The 24,804-nt window shown below is 45.6% G+C and overlaps 1 protein-coding gene and 1 long non-coding RNA gene across 4 annotated transcripts in view; one reads left to right on the top strand and one right to left on the bottom strand.

Moving 5' to 3' along the window:
- Nucleotides 1–24,804, top strand: part of CAMSAP2 (calmodulin regulated spectrin associated protein family member 2) — a 174,850-nt gene that overhangs the window by 34,284 nt on the left and 115,762 nt on the right. For all 3 annotated transcript variants that reach the window (XM_075322054.1, XM_075322053.1, XM_075322052.1), the window contains exon 2: nucleotides 23,972–24,231. In XM_075322054.1, the coding sequence (XP_075178169.1) occupies nucleotides 23,972–24,231 (260 nt within the window). The remainder of the gene's footprint in view (nucleotides 1–23,971; nucleotides 24,232–24,804) is intronic.
- LOC142249991 (uncharacterized) lies at nucleotides 1,490–2,112 on the bottom strand. Its single transcript, XR_012725113.1, has 3 exons — nucleotides 1,982–2,112; nucleotides 1,769–1,892; nucleotides 1,490–1,594 (listed from the first exon to the last, which is right to left on the bottom strand). It is a non-coding gene; the product is annotated as an uncharacterized LOC142249991 (long non-coding RNA).

Here is a 24,804-nt window from a genome sequence, read left to right as displayed (position 1 = left end):
AGCTGGTATCACCAGTGGTTTCTGAAGTGAAAACCACATTGCCCACTAATCAAGAAGCGGTGGCGCCTGCATTAGAGGATATGGTGTTTATGTACTGTATTTGGTGTTGTGCACATATATCGGCCTGGAGCTCCCAGGAATGACCCCGGGATCTACTCACATTTCAGAGGTGCTTGTGCTAGATGCTGGAGTACACTCTGGAGGGGACGTGTGGTCCTCATTACTCATCCTCCTGGCAGTGATGGTACAGAGCTAAATATGAACAAAAATAAGATATTAAATACTTTTCTTTTCTTTTTATTTTTCAAGGTCTCTTCCTACATATTTTGGATTTATTGATCAAATACTTACTTTAGAAAGCCTTTCAGAAGACGATGTAAAATTTTGGAAGTCAAGGCTCTCATTGTCCTTAATTGTGCCTTCCTCATCCTCTGAGACCATATGTTTGTGCTTATCAGAGTGATCTACAAGACATAGGTAATGAAGTATTGTCAGTATAACAGTCTAAGGCTATGTGCGCACAGTGCGTTTTTCGCGGCGTTTTTCGGGTGCGTTTTTGGCCTCAAAACTGCAGGACTTTGCTTCCCCAGCAAAGTCTATGAGTTTTCATTTTTGCTGTCTGCACACATCTGGTTTTTTTACCTGCGTTTTTGAGTTAAAAAAAAAAAATGGACATGTCAGTTCTTTCCTGCGTTTTTCTGCGTTTTCCCCCCCTGCAATGCATTGGAAAAACGCAGCAAAACGCAGCCAAAAACGCACCAAATCGCGGCAAAAACTCATGCGTTTTTGATGCGTTTTTTCGACGCAGGTGCGTTTTTGTGCGTTTTTAGCGGCCAAAAACGCACAAAAACGCAGCGTCACAAAGACGCAGTGTGCGAACCTAGCCTAATTGTCACATATTCGAGAAGACAAACCACAGCTTAATCCAGATAGTCTCCTTCTACTTACTGATAAAGACGCTGGTGTCCACGTCTGACATAAGCTGAGGAACGTACTGCGGCTTCTGACTTAGAAGATTGTTAAAATCTAAGTCCCTCAGGAATGGATGTTTCTTGATCTCAGATGCTCCTCCTGGAAAAATAATAACAATCGTGATGCGGACATAACTGAGCCGACATAAAGGGAATAGTCTGAAAGTCCTAGTATGGAGAACTGGACAGGCAGACAAGTGCTGATCCTCATGGACACGTGCGATCTGTCCTCAGTGTAATAAGTAAATATATCTGTTACCTGTCCCAAGTCTTTGTGCAGGATTTGTTCTGAGCAGCTTGGTGATGAGGTTCTGGGCATTGGGAGGAGGAGCAAGATCACAATCCCAAATCAGGTCTCCTGTTATATGGAAAATGACAGAAAATTAGACTCTAAGATAAAGTAAAGGTAATAAAGCAATGTAACCAGTCAAAGCAGTGACCGGATAATTCTACTCACCAGTGACAACACGTTCACAAAGATCAGTTAAGGATGCCTCATTGAATGGTACACATCCCACGAGAAATTCATGGAGGATGATCCCCATTGCCCACCAGTCTACAGGCCTTCCGTATCCTTCCCTCAGGAAAACCTCTGGGGCCATGTAATATGGGGTGCCACAGACCTGGAAACCAACAGAACAGGATGAGCGTGATAAAATTATTATTTTTACAAAAACACAATAACAGAAGATAAAATATCAGTGGAAAAGTTCTGTAGAGAAGAAGAACATAGAGAAGAGACAACAGTGTGATGAGATTTGTAGAGAAGAAGCTGAATTCCTGTAAGTGATACTGACCTCGCGGTCTTGGAACTCTTGGGTGATGTCCTTGGTGCAGATGCTGATTTTTGGTATCATGACACCAAGTTTCGAAAGCCCAAAATCTGTGACTTTAATGTGTCCATCCGATGTTATCAGGAGGCTGTGAAAGAGAAGATGGTTATAGCCTCATAGACTGTGTGATAATTAATGATAACTTCTCCCCTTTATTATACTACAGAGGATACTTACTTTTGGGGCTTCAAGTCTCTGTGCACAATGCCATAGCTATGCAGATATTCCACCGCAACAACGGTCTCTGCAAAGTACAGGCAGGCCAAGGGAACCGGTAGAGCACCCCAGGTGTCTAGAAGGGTCTCACAGTCTCCACCTATAGAAGAAAGGAAGTAATGGTGAAATGTTGTCCATTGAACTAATAACATAAAGTGATATCACATCTCGTCTCCAGCTGGAGATCCTGACAGGCTTAGTGCGGACATACAGGCCCATCTCACAGAACAGTGACTTTCCAGCCATCTTGGTAATAGATGACCTGTAGTAACTGCTCTGTGGGGCTGTAACCGTCCACATGGACAGATCCTAATGATGTGAGAGGGGATCAGATGTGATGCAATGTACATGTCTTACCTCCTACATACTCCATGACCATACACAGGTGAGATTGTGTTGGAAAGGAGCTGAGCATGGAGACCACAAAGGGACAATCCGCGAATGTCAGGATGTCCCTCTCCAGAAAGGCTAGTTCCACTTTCTTTGGAGTATCCAGGTTCTTCTTGGCCATTTTTTTCATAGCAAAGATCTGCTGTGAGTCTTTATGGCGCGCGATGTAGACCGCACTGGAGAGAAGGAGAATCCATGCTTTATAGTGAATCATTAATAACAGTCTGTCTATAGAAGTAATACATGATCTGTACTAATGTTTAATACTGAAAGTCCAGCTGTCACTGGAAATCCACATCTAGAAAGCCATAAAATACCACTACATGAAAGACCACCTATAGGATGTCTGGTGGAGGAGGTGACAGCGTAGGACAGATGAGGGCCAGGACATGGGGTGCAATATTTTATATTGTATTCCCTTTCCTTATCAGTCGGATTACAGATCAGTTTGCTCAGCTGTGAATAACTGACCTGAATAGTGACTATTAGATGTGGGAAGTGATGTGAACTCCTTGAATTTCCCTATGATAACACTTCATGGCAGAGCACAGAGGCAGAAGCATTGTCATAGGGAACCCTGAGAAATGTGGATTATGCTGACAGACATCTTACCCAAAGGCTCCACTGCTGATCAGTTTGGTTGTTTCATAGTCGCTCTCACGCGGTTTTCTCGCCGGGATCAATGATTTGATCTCTCTCTATAACAGAAAATAAATTTATATTAAGATATAAAATCTGAAGGAAAAAAGAAGCTCCAGATGGAAAATCGTCTCCCTCCTATATTATGTCCCCGCTGATTTACACTGATCTGATGGAGGAGACGAGACAAGCCAGACTCTCCACAACCAACACAGATGTGACCTAAGGGGGGATCCTCCATACACCGGTATCATCGGGCAGGGCTGGATAATATGGGTGAATGCTCAGAGAATATAAAGCGAGTCTGTCAGCGAGTTTTTTCTATGTATTCTCAGAGCAGCATGATGTGACCCTGAGTCCAGCGATGTGTCATTTATTGGGCTGTGTTGTTGTTGGTATAATATCAGTGTTTTATCAGCAGGAGTTTATCACTAAAGGACTAGGTGTGTCAGGTCATGTAGTCGTATTGTACTGTGTTACCAAGCCCTTACCAGTGAGTTGCAGTTTTCTGCCTATGCACAGTACACACAGAAAGCTGCTAAAAAGTGGTGTGGGCTCAGCATTCAGAAAACTGCTAGATCCACAGAAGAGACTACAGTGATTTTATCACAACTGCTGGTAAGTGACACATCGCTGGAATCAGCGTCTCTGTCCCTACATCGTGCTGCTCTCAGGGCGCAATATCCTGGTGACAGATTCCCTTTATATAGAAGCCATTGTCTACACTTATAATAGAGGTTTCCCTCTGTGATACTTACATCGGCAGAGTCTCTGATTTCCGGGATCTCACAGATTCCACTGTCACGATTCCACAGCACAGCTGTTTCTAAAATAGTGAGACACAAAGATGAAATAAAATGTATCTGGCTATATCAATCCTCCATACATAATACAACAAGATAACGAAGAAATGACTCTGCAAGTGGGGTTAATACTGGTTATATGGGGATTGTAACTACGAGAACATACGACGCAAGCCATAGACTGAGAAATGTCATGTAACGATGGAGGAACCCCCTCATCACATGGATGAGGAACCATCACCCTCGCTGTACATGTGAGTGATGGGTTTAACCCAAAAAGGATAGGCGTAATTATACATATTTATTCAAATATTACTTTATTTCACAAATACTATTTTTCATAAAACGTTTTTAAGACATAGAAAAGACACATTAAAAATAAGTGCTACAGTGTACAAAACACACAAGGATAAGGCAGCCTGACAAGCTGATATGTCTATTATTATGCGTATATTGATAGAATAACAATGAGTTGCCAATATGTATGCACAATATCCAATGGGAAATACTTCATTCTGTATGAAGATGGACATTGCATATATTGGTGGAATTATTACCTGTGATCTCTGATATATGTTGGCCGCTAGCACATATAAACATACTGGTTTCTGTGATCCAGGTCCGCACTAATATAGGTATTGCACTCTGTATACCTTGTTGGTACCTTTTATGCATAGACTTAATACTAAATGTAATTGTGCAGCAGTATAGAGCCACATTTAAAGGATCCATATAAAACACTGTTCTGTCCATTATCTGTGATCTGTGATATCTGTGGCCATTAATACATGTAAATATATAGGTTTCAGGGGTCCTTAAAATAGAGATTACCTTGGCGTTTGGTTTTGGGGCTCCTTTGCATTGATCAATACAATGGCTAAATATCTCTCATTCCTATTATTCATAGCAGTTATGCACATTCCATTTTCATGTTTTTTACTTCTTTCAGATAGTCAGTCTATTGTATTTTTCAGTCTGGTATTCCCATAGCAGTTTTGCTTTTCATTATTCCCCTATACATTGTGATTGGTGTGCAACTCTTTATCCTATTGTTTAGTTGTATATTTTTGAGTCTTGCACCCTGTTCACACCATGGTGTTCCAGACATACATTCTTTAATTTATCCCTGCACTCAGACTTCGGAAACTCCCCCAATGCATTTCCATCCTGATCTGTATATGATTTTTATGTTAGAAATAAACATTATTCCCTGTCCCTGTAATGTCTGGATATTTTTTGTAGGGGATCGGCTTACCTGGAATCGGATCTCTGTTCAAACCCTGCTGACTCCTATTAGGGTCAGGGATTTCCTGGTTTTTCCCACCTTTGGCATCGCCTTCTGGTGTTCCCTGCAGTTAAAATATATATATAATTAATATCTAGAAGATTTCCCCAAATCACCAAGTACATAAATCTGCATTTACAGATGCAGCCAGCGGTAACTACACGAATACCGCCACATCGTGATCACTGCTCTCACTTAAGTGGAGTAAGATAAATTTACATTGCGTCTGCCGGGAGCGGTCAGGGAGGCCGGTAAGATCTTCTGATATCTGAGTGTAGATCTGGAGAAGATCAGGATACAAGGCTGTGTGATGGAGGGGATGATGGTACTTACCAGGCGTTCCGGTGAGTGGGCCGGACGTTCCAGTACAGTCAGGACTTTTTCTGCCAGTTCTTTAATAAAGGCCAAATCTCCATCTTGAGATCTTTCAGCCTATGAAGAAGAAAAGAAACAAAAATGAAAATCCTGCGATGAGAAATGGCACAATGGAGGCCGCCATTACCTGCCTCTGCTATTGTGGAGAGGTTTGTGTGGAGCGTCCGCCTCTTACCTGCTGCAGAACTGTCCTGATGTTCCGGAGTAAATCCGACAGGTACCATGAGGTAAGATGACCTCGGTGGTATTGGGTCAGGCAGTCCGTTACCAGCTCCACCACCAGCCGGTGAGTGAAGCTGAGGACGCCATCGGGGGGTGGAAGCACAATGTCCGGACGATTGTTGGTAAGAATCTCCGATAGTGCTTCTACCTGAAAGCTATCCATAAGAAATCCAGCCATAGTAAGTAACTACAAAAGCTGTCAGTCTCTAGATAAGGAACCACAAAATGGCACCCGTTGTCCTGTGCGCATTGTATAAGTTGGGACTGTCACCTGTGACGTCACAATAGCGACCATTAGTGATGCCATCATGGAGCCTTGTGATGGAATCTTACAGGGCTGACTCTCTACAAATACAGTGGGAATATATATATATATATATATATATAGATAGATAGATAGAGATATATATATATATAATTACACCCCATAGAGAAAACTAGCCAATACAAAATGCATAATGTTTATTCATACATAGAATTTAAAAAAAAGACAGTGAAAAGTAATGAAAGCCATGAAAACAAGCACCACAGAGGCTGCACAGCAAGGGGACAAAAAAGGAGAACGATATGAAAATATCCCACAATATTACATTACAAAAAGCATATATATGTATATCGCTATAGCGGAATAGTCCCAAACATAGGGTATAAACAACCTCAGTAAAGTGCAAGGTAATAAGTATAGCCAATATATGCTATATCAATAGAATCTAAAATGAATACATGAGATTTAAGCAAAGGATTATAGCACACAAAGATGGCCAGTGTAAATATATATCTGGTATAATGTATACTGATCAAAGAACAAATGGAAGCAAAATGCAGTTAACAGGCAGAGCACAGCAGTGTGTGAGCATCTAAGATGACAAGTGTTTATCTGAGGGCATGTCCCACTATTGTCGTGCCGACACCAGGACCCTACACATGTTTCGGCGTGTAGCCTTAATCAGGGGGGTATGGTCAGTACGGTGGTTATAGTAATGCCTAAAAGTCTCCACTACTTGGCTATCCAATAAAGGCCTTAAAACACTGGGCCCCTTCCTTATCTAACGTAAACCCCATTGAGAACTTGTGGGCCCTTTTTAAACAAGAGATTTACGGAGGAAGGAAAACAGTCACCTCTCTGACAGGCGTCCGGGAGACTGCGGCTGGTTCTGCCAAAAAATTGATTGTCAACAGATTAAGAAACGGACTCGATGGATGGAAGGATTAGGGCCGTAAATGAAAAGAAGGGCGAATATAATATTCGCCGATTTTATTTTTTTTTTTAAATGTAAAAAAATGTATTTTTGTACATTTTTGTTTGTTTATTCTCATCCTAACAAATGAAAATAAACCATTGAAATGTTAAATTTGACAGTTTGAATTTTCTTGCATAATAATTCTGTACGCTAATCGTTGCCCAGTAATTTTCCTATAAAAGACAAAACCTTATTTTTACTTTCTTAATGTCTAAACCGCTGGCAACAAAAGGGAGTACAGTCCTAGTTGGAAATGGACTAATTGTGCCCAATTAGCCGTTTCCCATCCCCGTTGTCATGTGACTCATTGGTGTTACAAGGTCTCAGGTGTGAATGGGGAGCAGGGGTGTTACATTTGGTGCTATCACTCACACTCATACTGGTCACTGGAAGTTCAGCATAGCTCCTTATGGTAAAGAATTATCTGAGGATCTGGAAAAACAAATTGTTTCTCTACATAAGGATGGCCGAGGCTACAAGAAGATTGCCGCCACCCTGACACTGAGTTGCAGCATGGTGGCCAAGACTGTACAGGGGTTTAACAAGGCAGGTTCCCTCGGAACAGACCTTGCCATGATCGACCATAGAGGTTGAGTGCACGTCATATCTAGAGGTTACAGGGATGGGGATCAGCCTGTCAGTGCTCAGACGACATGCCTGAGGCTATGTGCGCACGTGTGGGTGCGCTTCAGAGCGCAGCTGAAAAGCTCCGTTCTGAAGCGCATGGTGCCGGCAGAGAACGTGCGTTCTGCATGCTGCCTCTCCCTATAGACAGCATGTAAAGTGCACGGAAGAAGTGACATGTCACTTCTTAGAACGCACGCTTCGGGCAGCAGCCGAATCGCTGCGTTCTAATAAGCCACGTGCGCACGGCTCCTGCACAATCTCCATAGACTGTGCAGGGGACGCAGGACGCATGCAGTTACGCTGCACTGCAGATCGCAGCGTAACTGCATGTAATACGCACACGTGCGCACATAGCCTAACACTGCATCACATTGGTCTGCATGGCTGTTATCCCAGAAGGAAGCCTTATGGACGCATTATGATGGAGCATTGTCCTGCATAAAAATCATGATTTACTTAAAAGATTTAGACTTATTCCTGTACCACTGCTAGAAGAAAGTGTTTTCTAAAAACTGGCAGAAGGTTTTGAAGTTTATTTTAAGTCCAGCTTCAACCCGAAAATGTCCAACTAGTTAATCTTTAATAATAATAGCCGATAGCAGTACCCCTCCTCCTGGCTTTTGTCTAAGTTTAATTGTAGGGGTCTGTGCCCATTACTGATCCAGCCATCTGGTCCTCAAGAGTCACTCTATTCTCATCAGTCCATAAAACCTTTTGAGGAATCTGTCTTCAGATATTTCTTGGCCCAGTCTTGAGGTTTCTACTCCTGTGTCTTGTTCAGTGGTTGTTGGGTTTCAGCCTTCCTTACCTTGGCTGTGTCTCCAGCACTGAACACCTTGTATGTCTGGGCCTCCAGGGAGGTTGTAGTATGGAATATGATAGCACTGCAGTATAATGGGTTTCCGGACGCTTGATATTTGCTCTTTTAATTTTATTTAAAAGGAACCTGTCACGTGGAAAAATGCTATTAACTGCCCCGCTGCCGTGAGGAAAATTACTTTAATCCTCCTGGCAGTGTTCTGGATTCAGTTATTGGGACAGCGCTGGCGCAAGTCAGTCACCGCTCTGTGTATGGAGCGCGATGTCTGGAACTGTGACCCCTGCACTGACTGACAGCTGGGTCTAATGTTGATCTGCTGTCAGTCAGTGCTGGGGTGCGTGATTACAGCCGCCGCTCTCTATAGTCTTTACACAGAGCGATGACTTAACCGGCGCCGCCTCCATGACTGAAAGCTGAGAGCTGCTGGGGGGATTAAAGTACTTTTCCCTCCTGGCAGCGGTGTTTAATGTACAGGTGTCGGGCAGGTTCAGAATGCTATTACTTTGCAGATTAGACCCATATATGCAGGTTAATAGCCGGTTTCAATTTGACAGGTTGTTTGTAAACTTTTAAGCTTTTATTGTGCGTCCTTTTTTTTTTTTTTTTTTTTTTTTTTACTTTTAATGGTTCTGTGATCACGGCCAGATATTTTAGTAATCTCGAGCTCTACATCCCTCTAATATTTTTAACAATTTTTCTCTTTTCAGTCAGTTAAATCTGTTTTTTTGGCCTATTTTTGCCTGAGAAAAACAAGCTGCCTAATAATTCTGCACACCTTCATGAAGGGACTTTATATCCCTCAGCCCCACCCTCTCTCATTGCAGAAATACGCTTCACCTGATCGGCTTCAATCCAATCAATGCCCGCGCCTCTCTGGAGCTCACCGGATTACTTCATCCAACCTGCTTCATTCCCCATGTGCGTCTCTCCTGCCACAGAGGTAAAATTGTGTCTGCTCGCTGATGGGAAAGTGTTCAGTGTGGACCTGTGACGTGACCCTGCCGCTGGTCCAATGAACCCACCGCTACCTGCAAAGCAAAAAGCCGGTAGCAAGGAGCAGTGCACCCCTGAAGTAATATAACAATAGAACATTATTAGTTAACTTACATGTTGCAATTTCAAAGAAGAAACAGAATAAACAGCATATGCCGCAATAAAGGCCCCTAATTAATACTTGGTTGCACACCATTTGGTATTTCGGACAACCTCCAAACGTTTCTTGTAGCCATATAAAAGCTTCTTGCACTTCTCAGCAGTTTGCTCAGGCTCTTGAATGTTTGCAGGGTTCTTTTTCCCAATGGCAGATTTCTGCTCACCCCAAACATTTTCAGTGGGATTGAGGTCAGGATTCGTACGCTGGGTAGGACATTTTGCTCTAAAATCTCTTGATAATTCTCTTTCATGATTCCTTTGATATGGTCAAGGACTCCAGAACCAGATACAGCAAATCAACCCCACAGCATTTAGCATTTTGGATCTCCACTATGCGTAACTGAGGGAAGGGTGTTCTTTTCCTTACAAGCTTCATTGCGCAGTCTGTAAGCAAACTGTTGCTTTGCATTGCCAAAAAGCTCTATTTTTGTTTATTCTCTCCACAGAACATTTATGCAGAAGGATTGTGGTTTGTGAAGGTACTCTATGGCCAAGATCAGCCGGTCCTTTTTATGTCTTTTCTTCAGCAGTGGTTTCTTCCTTGGTCTTTGCTGAGAAAGCTCTGCTTGGCTTTGTGTTCAGCGTATGGTACTTTTTGTAACTATGACCCTTGACAGTTCAAGGTTGGAGTTCAGGTCTTTAAATTTTTGACATGGTGTTTTTTCCACCATTCACACCAACCTTCGAAGACATCTCTTCTGTCAATTTTCCTATCTCTCCCCCAAGTTCAGGGAGGTTCTTGACTGTGTGATGCTTTACAAACTTCTTAATAACATTGCGCACTGTTGAAACTGCAATACCAAGGTCTTTGAAGGTGGCCTTATACCCTTTGGAAGTCTTGTGTTTTGTAATATTAGCAACTTTGATGTCCTCAGACAGACACCTCCTGTGTCCTCACCATTGTGACAAAGAACAGGGCCGAACGTGGATTTTTAAAACCCTGAAGTCCTCATTCATTGGCTAATTCATGTCACATGGGCACTGACAATTTATTACTGGTGATTCTCATTGTTTCCATAATAAATTAATGTGAAGGACCAATACCAGCGTCACCGCAGCTTTAGGTTTTTCTATTTTCCCTCCCATTGTTTGTTTTACATTGTTGTTTATCATTTGCTCTTTTGTATTAATATGAGCGCTCTATACAATAAGGCCTTGTGCACACACTGCGTTTTTACCCACGTTTTTTTGCGTTTTTGCTGCAGAAATTTCTTGAGAAAATGGCTGTAACCATTCTGCAGACATTCCCCAGCAAAATCTATGGAAGAAAAAATTAGCTGTGCGCACACTGCGTTTTTTTTTCTCTAGAAAATTCTTTCGGTAGATTTTCTTGAGAAAAAGAATGTGCATGTCACTTCTTTTCTGCAGCTAACTGCGTTCTTCACTCCATTGACTGCAATGTAATCATGAAATAGCGCAGGGAATAACGCAGCTAGCAAGTTGTGTGCGTTTCATTGCGTTTTTCTGCATTATTCCCGCGTTATTTCGCGTTTTCGGGACATAATGTTCATCACTGCCTGCGTTTTGCAAGGAAGTGATGTCATTATGACAGAGGAAGCGGAGTAGAGAGTAAACACACACACATCACACACACACAGACATATAGAATGCACAAAGAAATCAAATGTACATATCAAAAATAAAAAAACGAAAAAAAAAAAAAAAACCCCCGTGGGCTCCTGGTATTCTTAGGCTGGGGAGGGTGGGGACCAGGGTTAATGCCCCCCTCCCGCTGCCGAGAATATCAGCCCGCAGCTGCCCCGAGAATGTCGCATCCAATATGTGATAGTCCCGGAGTGTCCCCGACTCTTCCAGATTGCCGTGATGCGGTGGCAATCAAGGTAGTAACGAGTTAATGGCAGCGCATCGCTGCCACCAAGTCCAAGCTTAATCATGGCAGCGTCTATGAGACAGCTTTCATGAGTAACCCGTAAGTAAAGTGAATAAACACACACCGAAAAATCCTTTATTTTAAATAAAACACAAAAAGCCCCTTTTTTACCACTTTATTAACCCCCCAAACACACAGCTCCGGCGTAATCCACGCAGGTCACACGATGCTTGCAGACTGATCCAGCCGCATCTAACACATAGTACTCAATGCAGCCTCGTAACGAGGTTGCAGGGGTAACTACAGGTCATTTCTCACGGTCGGTAATGTGAACACACTACCGCTCGCGAGAACTGCAGTGTGTCCTCACAGGGACTCGATCTATCGATTTATTTATTTTCTTTGTCGCTCCATTGGGAGACCCAGACAATTGGGTGTATAGCTACTGCCTCCGGAGGCCACACAAAGTATTACACTTAAAAGTGTAAACCCCTCCCCTCTGCTATACACCCTCCCGTGCATCACGGGCTCCTCAGTTTTTATGCTTTGTGCGAAGGAGGCACACATGCACGCATAGCTCCACATCTTAGTCAGCAGCAGCTGCTGACTATGTCGGATGGAAGAAAAGAGGGCCCATATTAGGGCCCCCAGCATGCTCCCTTCTCACCCCACTCTGGTCGGCGGTGTTGTTAAGGTTGAGGTACCCATTGCGGGTACAGAGGCTGGAGCCCACATGCTGTTTTCCTTCCCCATCCCTTTAGGGCTCTGGGTGAAGTGGGATCCTAATCGGTCTCCAGGCACAGGGGACCGTGCTCCCTCCGCAGCCCCTGGGGAATCTGCTGGACAGGAGCCGGGTATCGTCAGGGACAAGGCCCTGCTACTGTGAGGTACTCTGTGTCCCCGTGGGGACCGCGCATGGAGCGCTTGTGCCATACACACTGCAGCACTGCTGGGTGTGTTAGTGCGCCGGGGACTACCGCGCCGGCCGCGCTTATTTGCGGGCCGCGCTTATAAATTTAGTCCCCGGCTTTTGCGGCCTAGTATCGCATATTCCCGTCCACAGGCCTGCCAGTCAGGGGAAGGGCGGGACGCTGCACAGGACGTCAGCGCTGAGGGCTGGAGCATACTCTGTATCCTCCTCCCCCCTCACTCAGCACAGTGGGGCACTAGATTCCCGCACTTTCTAGGGCACGCCCACGGCCCCCTCCTCACCACAGAGCGCCGGCAGCCATTACTGTCAGCTCTTCTGACGCTGGAGAGGAGAGACACCAGGGAGGCCCAGGCAGGGATTCTGGTGATCATACATATCTATATATATATGCTTCTATGCTATACATGTATGGTCGCACTGTTGAATTTTGGCTACTCCAGGAGAAGCCCTACAGTCCTCCCGGGCACTGTTCAATCATTACCGCCCCCGGACCTGCCAGTCAGGGGGAAGGGCGGGACAGTCGGGCTGACGCCGACAGTGAGGGCCGGAGCACACTTCGCTGTCCTCCGCCCCCCTCACTATTCACGCTACGGCACTGATCCCCGCAAGGTACTCAGTGTCCCCTTGGGGACGGTGCAGAGAGCACCTTCGCCTCAGACTTGGCGACTACCGCGCCGACCGCGCCTGCTGGCCGGCCGCGGTCTGTAACTTTAGCTTCCGGCTTTTGCGGCCTAGCGCCTTAAACTCCCGCCCCTGGCCCTGCCAGTCAGGGGGAAGGGCGGGACGGTCAGTCGGAGGCTAGCAGTGACGGCTGGAGCACACTTGACTGTTCTCCGCCTCCCTCACGTTTCACTCAGGGCACCAGATTCCCGCACTTTTGGGGTTACGCCCATGGCTCCCCCATCCACTGTACGCCGACAGCCATGTTTTCAGCAGCACATACTGCTTCAGGGTCGGTACACCAGGGGGCTTCTTCTCGATGCTGGGCCCCCTAGAGTGATGAACTGTATATGTGATGCACTGTATATATGGATATATAATGTTTGTATGCAGTTTCACAGTTCGGCGGTACATATGTATCCTCAGTGATCACTGTGAACATTGCTCGGGCCATGTGGCTCTCGCTCAGCCGGTGTCGGGGGCACTGTTGAGCTTCGCCGGCGTTCCCTGTCCAGGCGGCAGGGACAGAGTTGCAGCTTGCTGAGAAACTCACTATCCATGTCTCAGGCTATGGACAAATGGTCGGCTAAGAGACTAGGAGTTTGCAGTCCAGCCCGGCCCCTTACACAGGCCCCGGGCACTGCGGGATCGCCCCAGGCCTCTATCGGTCTGCGACGAAGCGTGTTCCTGGGGTAGCCTCTAGTTATTACGTGGTGAACTCCAGCACGAACCGCAGTCCCAGTCCGGCTAAGCAGCCTTGCTTGGAATCTTCCCCGACTTCTTCAAGGGTCTCAGCTTGAGGACCCTCTAGAGTATGGGGCGGAGGTCGCAACCCAGGACTCTGTCCGGACGTGGCTCTCAAGGCTTCACAGATACTGTCCAGAAGCACAGAACGCCTTATAACACACGTTGTCCCTTCCCCTCTGACGTTGTTCAGGTTTGGGCTCAGTGTCATAAAGTGCCCTCCAGTCTCTTGACCGGGCGGTCATCCTGGACTTCGCAATTAGCGTCTTTGACGTCTCAGGCGGTGGTATTTTCATCCTCCGCCGTGCACAGAGAACCTTTTCTGCATGGCGGTCCAGGTCAGGGGAGTGGTCCCCACATGTCCAAGAACGATGTAGGAGACATTCTGTCTTACGGTCACAGGATAGAGCTCAGTTCTCGTCCTCCGACTCGTTGCTTCAGAGCATCTCCGTCCCCCGAACGAGCCGATGCACGTTTCCAGGCGGTGAACAATCCGAAGGCAGGAGGAGTTGCGATCCTCGTTCCCATTCAAGAACGTAGTCGCGGCTTTTTACTCCAGCTTGTTCGTGGTACCAGATAGGACGGATCACTCCGCCCTGTTCTGGACTTCACACTGCTCAACGGACAGAGAACCTGACGGTTCCGGATGGAATCTCTCCGCTTGCCATCGCCTTTGATGGCCCAAGGAGGCTTCCTAGCATCAATCGACATCAGGGATGTTTATCTCCACGTGCCGATTGTACCAGAATATCAGCGCTTCCTGCGCTTCGCCATAGGGAACGAACACTTTCTGTTCGTGGCACTAACTGCTGGCCTGGTGACAGCCCTACGGGCCTTCACCAAGGTCATGACAACGGTGGTAGCGGTCCTACTCTCTCAGGCAATCGGCTGGTCGAGGCCCCCTCTCGGGTGGCATGCCAACACAGCCTGAACATTGCCCTAGAGACTCTCCAGAGATTCGGGTGGTTCATCAATTTTTCCTAAAGTCAAAATTGACACCGGCCCAATCACTGACATATCTCGGCATGGAGTTTCATACTCTCTCAGCGATAGTGAAGCTTCCGCTGGACAAACAGCGTTCACTACTGACAGGGGTGCAATCGTTCCTTCGAGCCCAGTCACACCCTTTGAGGCGCCTCATGCACTTCCTAGAGAAGTTGGTGGCAGCAATGGAGGCAGCTCCGTTTGCGCAGATTCATCTGCGCACACTTTATTGGGACTTTCTCCGCAAATGGGACAGCAAATCGACGTCCCTCGACAAGAACGTTGCTCCTTCTCGGGCAGCCATGGCCTCCCTTCAGTGGTGGCTTCTTTCCACTCTTGTCGAAGGAAAAATCCTTCCTGCCCACATCCTGGGCTGTGGTCACGGCGGACGCGAGTCTGTCAGGGAGTCTTCCTCCGCCACAGGGCTCAGGGTACATGGACTCAGCAGAGTCCTCCCTCCAGATCAATGTTCTGGAGGTAAGGGCAGTGTTCTAGCCCTAAAAGCGTTCCAGCCATGGCTGGAAGGCAGGCAGATCCGAATTCAGTCGGACAACGCCACGGCGGTGGCATACATCAACCACCAAGGCGGCACAAGCAGTCGGCAAGCCTTCCAGCAAGTCCGGCGGATTCTGCTGTGGGTGGAAGCCACAGCCTCCACCATCTCCGCAGTTCACATCCCGGGCGTAGAAAACTGGGAAGCAGACTTTCTCAGTCGCCAGGGCATGGACGCAGGGGAATGGTCTCTTCGACCGGACGTGTTTCAAGAGATTTGTTGCCGCTGGGGGAAGCCGGACGTCGACCTTTTGGCGTCCCGGCACAACAACAAGGTCCCGGCATTCATGGCACGTTCTCAAGATCAGAGCTCTGGCGGCAGACGCATTAGTTCAGGATTGGTCGCAGTTTCCACTGCCTCACGTATTTCTCCTCTGGCACTGCTGCCCAGAGCGTTACGCAGGATCAGATCCGACTGCCGCCGCGCCATCCTCGTCGCTCCAGACTGGCCGAGGAGGTCGTGGTACCCGGATCTGTGGCATCTCACGGTAGGCCAACCGTGGACACTACCAGACCGGCCAGCCGTGCTGTCTCAAGGGCTGTTTTTCCATCTGAATGCTGCGGCTCTCAACTGACTGCGTAGCCATTGAGTCCTGGATCCTAGCGTCTTCAGGGTTATCGCAAGAGGTCATTGCCACTATGAGACAAGCCAGGAAACCAACGTCCGCCAAGATCTACCACAGGACGTGGAAGATCTTCTTATCCTGGTGCTCTGATCAGAGTTTTACTCTCTGGCCATTCGCCTTGCCCACTTTCTGTCCTTCCTTCAATCCGGAATGGAAAAGGGGTTGTCTCTCGGTTCCCTCAAGGGACAAGTTTCGGCGCTTTCTGTGTTGTTTTCAAAAGCGTCTAGCCAAACTCCCACAGGTACACACGTTCCTGCAGGGGGTTTGCCACATAGTCCCTCCTTACAAGCGTCGGCTAGAACCCTGGGATCGGAACAGGGTGATACCGGCTCTTCAGAAACCACCCTTCGAGCCAATGATTGATATTCTTTTCCACGACTTTCGCAGAAGGTGGTCTTCCTAGTGGCAGTCACGTCACTCCGCCGAGTGTCTGACATAGCAGCGCTGTCATGCAAAGCCCCCCTTCCTGGTGTTTCACCAGGACAAGGTGGTTCTGCGTCCGGTTCCGGAATTTCTCCCGAAGGTGGTATCCTCTGTTCATCTCAATCAGGATATCTTCTTACCTTCTTTTTGTTCTCATCCGGTTCACCAATGTGAAAAGGATTTGCACTTGTTAGGTCTGGTGAGAGCACTCAGACTCTACATTTCTCGTACGGCGCCCCTGCGCCGCTCGGATGCGCTCTTTGTCCTTGTCGCTGGCCAGCGTAAAGGGTCGCAAGCTCCCAAGTCAACTTGGCTCGGTGGATCAAGGAACCAATTCTTGAAGCCTACCGTTCTGCTGGGCTTCCGGTTCCTTCAAGGCTGAAGGCCCATTCTGCCAGAGCCGTGGGTGCGTCCTGGGCGTTACTGCACCAGGCTACGGCTCAGCAGGGGTGTCAGGCGACTACCTGGTTGAGTCTGCACGCCTTCACGGAGCACTATCTAGTGCATACCTATGCTCGGCAGATGCCAGCTTAGGTAGGCGAGTCCTTCAGGCGGCGGTTGTCCACCTGTAGGAAGGAGCCGTTTTACGGCTCTTTTACCGAGGTATTCTTTTACCCACCCAGGGACTGCTTTTGGACGTCCCAATTGTCTGGGTCTCCCAATGGAGCGACAAAGAAGAAGGGAATTTTGTTTACTTACCGTAAATTCCTTTTCTTCTAGGTCCAATTGGGAGACCCAGCACCCGCCCCTGTTCCCTTCGGGCTATTATTTCTTGTGTACACATGTTGTGCAGATTGAATTGTTCTTGGTCATGGTTTCAGTTCTCCGAACATCCTTCGGATTGAATTTACCTTAGACCAATTTATAAGTTTCCTCCTTCCTGCTTTTGCACCAAAACTGAGGAGCCCGTGATGCACGGGAGGGTGTATAGCAGAGGGGAGGGGTTTACACTTTTAAGTGTAATACTTTGTGTGGCCTCCGGAGGCAGTAGCTATACACCCAATTGTCTGGGTCTCCCAATTGGAGCTAGAAGAAAAGGAATTTACGGTAAGTAAACAAAATTCCCTTCTTTCGATCTATCCATTATTTATTTTTCTGTCTATCCATTATCTATTCATCTATCCATCTATCGATCTATCTATCTATCGAATATCTATTATCTATATTTATTGCCGTTAAAGCATTAAAAAACGCAGGGTCCAATCTGCAAAAAGCGCACCAAAATGTGGTAAAAACGCATGCATTTTTTTGGTGCGTTATTGGTGCGTTTTTTTAACGCAGGTGCGCTAATCCTTCACTCTCGAAATTTCTTAAGAAAAATCCTTTTTCTAGTGCGCACAGAGCCTAATGCTGTTTCACTTGATTCATTTTTTCCAGGAGATATTCCTCATTACTTCATGGGTGCCAACAATGATGAGCAGGACTGTACAAAAATTAGCAAGTATGTGACCGCTTCTGGACGAGCAAATTGTGTACCTCCTCATTAGCAAAGAGGTGCTACCCCAGAGGTGGTGATACTTGCCCCTAGGCAGATGGATCGTCGGAGATTTCAATCGGCAATGGAAATGCGAGATGTCTATGCCATATCAATATCTGATACCAGCATCATCCATGAATCTATTTGTGCTCATGTACCTTTCTGCTCTAGAGCATCTGGTTCCAATTCTGTGCAATTTTTTGGGTGGCATTGGAAGATGATGAATTTTCTTCTTGGCTAGTGTTCAGTGATGAGGCAACCTTCCATTTAAAGGGAATCTGTCCACAGGTTTTTGGTATGTAAGGTGAGGACAGCATGCTGTAAGGGTTAGAAAACAAACGGCAACTGTGCCTCTCTTATATGTGTGTGAGCTATTGTTTACTTAAACTATTGGATTTTTTACCCTGTTATTAACATTGCTGGGTCTAGCTGGCATGTACATGGGATTCAGACTCGCCCTGTTGTGATTGACACCTCCCTGTCAATGAACAATCTCTACTGTGAGCCTGATGTGAGCGGGGACAGCTCCCTGGGCTCAGCTAATTGCTTAAAACTCAATTCTTAGATTATGGGTGAACGGCTGCAGCCAGTAATCTGTGATACACCTTTTGGATTCAGAATGTCCTTGTCTACATTGTGTTGCTGTCAGATGAGGTAACATAAACCTGCTGATTTGATTTCCCTTTAAGCGGAAAGGTGAACCGTCATAATGTGCGAAATTGGGCAATGGAAAATCCCACTGCCACTATAGAAATCTAAAGAGGGGGGTGTGACTTGGTGATAGTGGTGTGAGGACGTATTCTCCAGGAGCTCCACAGATCCAGGTGGCAGTTTACAGCTAAATCCCCACCTGGGGTCAATGAAAATGCCTGGGAGGAAAAATACGGGGTCCCGGAGTGTGGCCCCCGCTTTACGGAGCAGCAGTGCAGCGGCGTCTCACCTTTTTAAAGGCGGGAAGCCCTCCCTGGTATCTAGGCCTGCACCAGTAATGGCGCCGGCGGCCGCACGGCCCCTGCATGGGACCATGAATACATGTGGGGGCAGCGCGGGAGTGATGGCAGCGGCGGTGCAGGCGGATGAGGAGCAGAGGGGAGCAGACACCTTACCGTCGGGACCTCGGGCTCATCAAGTGCCTCAGATGTTGGCAAGTCCTGGGAGAGACGGAGCAGGTGCTCCTGAGAGGGCTGAGCAGGAAGATGGCGGCGGTGAGCTCCAGTCCCCACAGTCACAGCATGACCTGGAGAGCCACGCTGGAGCGGTGAGTGGGGATTCATGCCCCAGGGGTGTCCTCTTTGGGGGCACTGGGAGCGTGGTCCCCCTGGTAGATCGGATGATAGCTGAGGAACACCAAGGGAGTCAGACCCCAGATATACAGGGGAAGCATAATGGAGGACAGGCCCCACATAGATTTAACACCATCATGTCTGCAGTGGTACAGACCGCATTTTGCAGCTGTCATCAGCGCTTCCTACCAAAAATGATCTGGACTCTCTTATGGCCAATATGGAGGCAGCACATGAAAGGGCACTCTATTGTAAAAGGGGACATTGACATGATTAACACCCGCACTACTGTGGTAGAGTAAGATGTATCTGCTCTGTTTGAAAGGGTTAATATGTTGGAACAAGATCTCTCCAGGTCCAAAATGAATATGCAAAATGTTGCTATCCTGTTAGATGACCAGGAGAACAGGGAGGCGAAACAATGTTCTACTGAAAAGCATCCCATAGAATATCTAAACAGCAGCCCTCCCCAAGACAGTCACTTCAATTTGTAACACAGTTTTGGAAGACACAGCAGACACTTCATACGTGATTGACAGGGTTCACCGAGTATATCGTCAGGGCCCTATAGATGCTGCCTATCCACGTGATGTCCTATGCAGACTACATTACTATACGGACAAGGAGGCTGTACTAAATGCTTGGGCCCATGGGACTGTCTCATACGAGGGGTCAGACGTAAAGCTCTTCCCTGGTGTATCTTCTTGGACCCTGTAATATGAGGCGTCAACTTTTGCCAGTGCTGCAAAAAAATTAAAGAAAAAGGAGCAACATACAGATGGGGTCACACATTTCATCTTATTGTTCGCCATAATGGAGATAAATATTAAATATTCCCAAGAGCCAGTTCCTACGCTTACGACGTAACTGTATTCATTCAAGATTTTAAAATAGAAGCTACTCACATGAGCAAGCAGTGCTTAGATAAAGGGTACCCTAAAGAGGTTATCCAGCAGGTGTAACCCAAAGGGCTTCCCTCATTAATTCCAATCCAAAACCATGAACGCTATTTAGTATTCCACAACAACTTTCACAACTCCCAATCATTACCCAGTATCATAACAATAACAGGACCTTTAAAAGGATCGTTCTAAGACACTGGCATATTTTGGAGCAGGATAAAATTATAGGGGAATTCCTGCCACCAAAACCATGGTTAGTGTTCTGCAGAGCCCCTATTATCGCTAACAATTAGGGTGATTCCAGACCTGCTGAACCTAAAATCAATACAATTACGGGTCTCACTCCACTAAAACATGGATTTAGGGCCTGCGGGTTGTGTATCAGTTGCCGTAAAACGAGTACCCGCAGGACCTTGACCACACAGTTTAGTAATTCGAGCAACACTAAAGCATTTTACATAAATCAACATATAACTTGCTCCTCAACAGGGGTAATTTATGTTTTAACATGCCCATGTCAAAAGCAATACGTGGGTCGTACTAAACGGCCACTCTCTACTTGAATAAATGAACATCTGAATAATATCCATAAAGGTTTTTTTGGGACACCCCTTATCTCGCCACTTTTGCGAACAGCACAATAATTCTTGGAGAGGTTCATCTTTTTGGGGGATAGAAATGGTGGTCCCAAACTGGAGGGGTGGTGATTTTATCAAACATGTCCAGGTCTGAATCTAGATGGATCTTTTCCCTGGACACCCTGTTCCCAAGGGGTCTTAACGCTGAAATAGAGTTGTATGCAGTTTAATTCATCTATATACACTGTAAAGTCTCTATCTTTAGGGATCTTTCATGTTTCGAAGCGATTTTTTGAAAAAGTACTTTTTATCAATGTTTTAATAAAAACAACAATAAAAACCAAAATTAAAAATAAAACCAAAAATAAAAAACTTTTCCAGACTATTTTAATAAAGAATATCAAAAAATCCAGCACTCAAAGCATGAAATGAAATTTATTTTTTATTTTTATTTGTATTTTGTCAAAAACGCAATTTTGTGTCAATTTTTAGCAATGATGTTTCGGTCTTCCGACCTTCATCAGATAACACTATAACAGAAAAAATACAGACAAAAATCTTTTAGATAGACAAAGACATATATAATGACATGATACAATCATGGTGTCAAAGAAAGGCAGAATAATCTCATCAATTTGGCAATGAAGCATTAACCATGCAAATGACATATAAAAATGTCAAAAAACATAGAAAAAAGAGAAAATCAAAATAAATAATCTGTCAGTTGAGCCACTTCACTAGCAGATGCAATATCCTCCTAAGAATAAGGAAAGGAGATATAGTATATAAATACATAGAGAAAAACACAGAAAAAAGGGAATCAAATATTGTGCCATGCTGATTCACTAAGAGATTACATAGAAAAAAGCAGGATAAGAAAAAAAAGGGAGAAAATAATCTAGTCTCAATGGTATGGTCATATAACAGGAGCAGATACAATGCTGTATAGTAACACTCACCAAAAAGGCTCTATTTTTTCTGTGTTTTTTTGACATTTTTATATGTCATTTTCATGGTTAATGCTTCATTGCCAAATTGATGAGATTATTCTGCCTTTCTTTGACACCATGATTGTATCATGTCATTATATATGTCTTTGTCTATCTAAAAGATTTTTGTATTTTTTCTGTTATAGTGTTATCTGATGAAGGTCAGAAGACTGAAATGTCATTGATAAAAGTTGACACAAAATTGCGTTTTTGACAAAATACAAATAAAAATAAAAAATAATTTCATGCTTTTGAGTGCTGTATTTTTTGATATTTTTGACGAGGGGTGGGACCCTATCCAAGCACCAGCGCATAAGGAGTGCCACACTTCTATATTTTAATAAAGAACTCTTTTAATGAGGATTTTTTTCTGTGAAAGATTTTATGAAAAGTCATTTGAGGTTTTTCACAGAAAGCCTTTAAATAGCGTTTTAAAAATCATTCAAAGGTCCTTTTTTCTTTTTCTTTTTTTTCTCTTTTGATTGCTTTTTATCTTTTACCACCTCTACCTTTTTTATTTAGTGACTAATAAATATTTTTATTTTAAATGTAATTTATTTTTTCCATCCCCAGCTTTTTAGCATTTCCGCACTTCAGTTGATAGGGGCATGTCTCTGTCTCTCTCTCTCTCTCTCTCTCTATATCTATCTCTCTATATCTATCTATATCTATCTATATATATCTATCTATATCTATCTATCTCTATATATATATATTTGTAAAGTATACTTGTTTAGAGGCCCACATGGGGCTTAACCCTTTACCACTATACACCTTAACTAAGATTCCACACATCTATGCAACATGTGACTGATTCCCTAATGGTGGACGTAGTTGCGGTGAATAATATAAAAACTAGCGTGACAGTAGGAGGGCATCCCTGACGAAGGACATCCGCTGCATCTCCGAAACGCGTTGGACTTTTTGCCCCTCCAGGCCTCCGTAGCCTGCTTGCTTTGCTGTGATGTCACACGCTCTCTGTACACGCGCTGCCAGGTAACCAGGGAAGCCACCGGCCGGGGCTCCTGAATACCTGTGTCAGTTTACACCATACACCATTCCAATCAGGTCCGCTGCTGGAGTTCACTTTTCCCTTAAATCTGCCTGGTATCCACGCTCCTCCGGAGTTGCTATATACCTCGTGGAGCAGCTATTCATGCAGGCACCCTGGGGATTTAAACCAGCACATGGCAAGCTCTGACAGTTTATAAGGCAAGTCCTTTTAATCCCTTGTTAACTCTTTAGGTTCCTAGTCATCTTCAGGCCACGTCTCACTAAGCGACATCGCTAGCGACATCACTGCTGAGTCACGGTTTTTGTGACGCAACAGCGATCTTGCTAGCGATGTTGCTGTGTGTGACATCCAGCAACGACCTGGCCCCTGCTGTGAGGTCGCCGGTCGTTGCTGAATGTCCTGTACCATTTTTTGGTCGTTGCTCTTTCGCTGGGAAGCACACATCGCTATGTTTGACAGCGAGAGAGCAACGATCTGACTGTGCAGGGAGCCAGCTTCTGCGGACGCTAGTAACCAAGGTACACATCCGGTAACCAAGCAAAGCGCTTTGCTTGGTTACCCGATATTTACCTTGGTTACCAGCGTCCGCAGCTTCTAGAAGCCGGCTCCCTGCACACGTAGCCAAGGTACACATCGAGTAACTATAAGCAAAGCGCTTTGCTTAGTAACTCGATGTGTACCATGGTTACAAAGCACAGCGTCGTTACACGGGTCGCTGGTGGCTGATCGCTGTGGAGATCTGCCTGTTTGACAGCTCACCAGCGACCATATAGCGACGCTCCAGCGATCCCTGCCAAGTCAGATCGCTGGTGGGATGGCTGGAGAGTCGCTAAGTGTGACGGTACCTTTACACTATTTTGCATTAATCACTGTCCCTGTGATACAGGGACATACTCATTCTGGTTTCATTTGCACAATTGATAACCACCATGGAGCGCTGTAGCATATGTTCCTAGATTACCTATCACTCCTTGATATAATTTCACGCGGATTATATCTTCTATACGCTGCTGCACCGAGTGTTTACTAGTCTGTCCCTGTTACAGACATCAAAGGTCATTTAATTAATTTGGTTTCCTAAGCGCAGGTGTGCAATTTAGCTCTGTTCTTTATATTTACGCCTCCTTGAAAAATCCTGCTAGGTCTTATTTTTGGGGGAGGTCTTTATTTTCGGGGAAACACAGTACATACACATATATTGTAAGTAGTTTGAGAGGTTAAATCCTGCTGACCGATTCCCAGAGATTTTAATATTCTGTATTCAGTAAAGTTTTTTACTTTCTCCATCAAAAGTGCTTTACAATTAGATCAATTTTATGTATCATGCACTTTGTGTTTTGTTATTCTGGATTGTTGTATGATTTCTTTGGACTAAATATCTTCCTTTTTTTATCCCCTTCAGAAAACATCCCAGAGGAGCTTCAGGAGCCTTTCTATACGGATCAGTATGACCAGGAGCACATGAAGCCGCCCGTGGTGAACCTTCTGCTGTCTGCAGACTTGTACTGCCGCGCAGGGAGCCTTATCCTGAAGAGTGATACAGCCAAACCTCTCCTGGGGCACGATGCGGTCATCCAAGCCTTGGCCCAGCGGGGGCTGTATGTGACCGACCATGAAAAGCTGGTGACTGAGAGAGACCTGAGGAAGAAGCCCATTCACATGGTAAGGGACAGGAGTGTATATGCAGTACCTGAGTGTCCGTTTGGCAGTAGCCATGGCAGTATGTCTCTGTATACGGGGATTTCTCATTTGTTCTTATTTTTGTGGTATACAGTAGTGTAGTACACTAAACTATTCCATATCGAGGTGAAGAGCAAAAGCGTATGTTAGGTGGTTTATGTATTTTTTTCTGCTTGGAGCGACATATTCCTCCTCTGCATATCTATAAAGTGGAATACATTGCAGTCTTCCGGCAGGGGTGTACGTTGGGCGACACTCCTGATCTATAGATCTCAAAAGAGCCTTAAAGGGGTTTTCCACTACTGGACGTCCCCAGCTTCATCATTTAGGAGCCCAACTCAAAAACACTTTATAATTTCATCCATTCTAGTGACGTTGGCCTCGGTATTCCTGGAGAGTGATGTGACTTGTATCACGTGCCGCACGCAGATAAGATAAGCCACAGCCCCTACTATTGAGTCAAAAGGGGCAAACGCTCAGCTGATCGCTCCCAGTAGTCGGCCACCGGGTGATCAGTTGATCGCTCCCTGCAGCCGGCCGCCGGGTGATCAGCTG

This window comes from Anomaloglossus baeobatrachus, chromosome 8 (genome assembly GCF_048569485.1).
Source record: "Anomaloglossus baeobatrachus isolate aAnoBae1 chromosome 8, aAnoBae1.hap1, whole genome shotgun sequence".
In the NCBI taxonomy this organism is placed as follows: domain Eukaryota; kingdom Metazoa; phylum Chordata; class Amphibia; order Anura; family Aromobatidae; genus Anomaloglossus; species Anomaloglossus baeobatrachus.
This window is presented reverse-complemented; position numbering and strand designations above follow the sequence as displayed.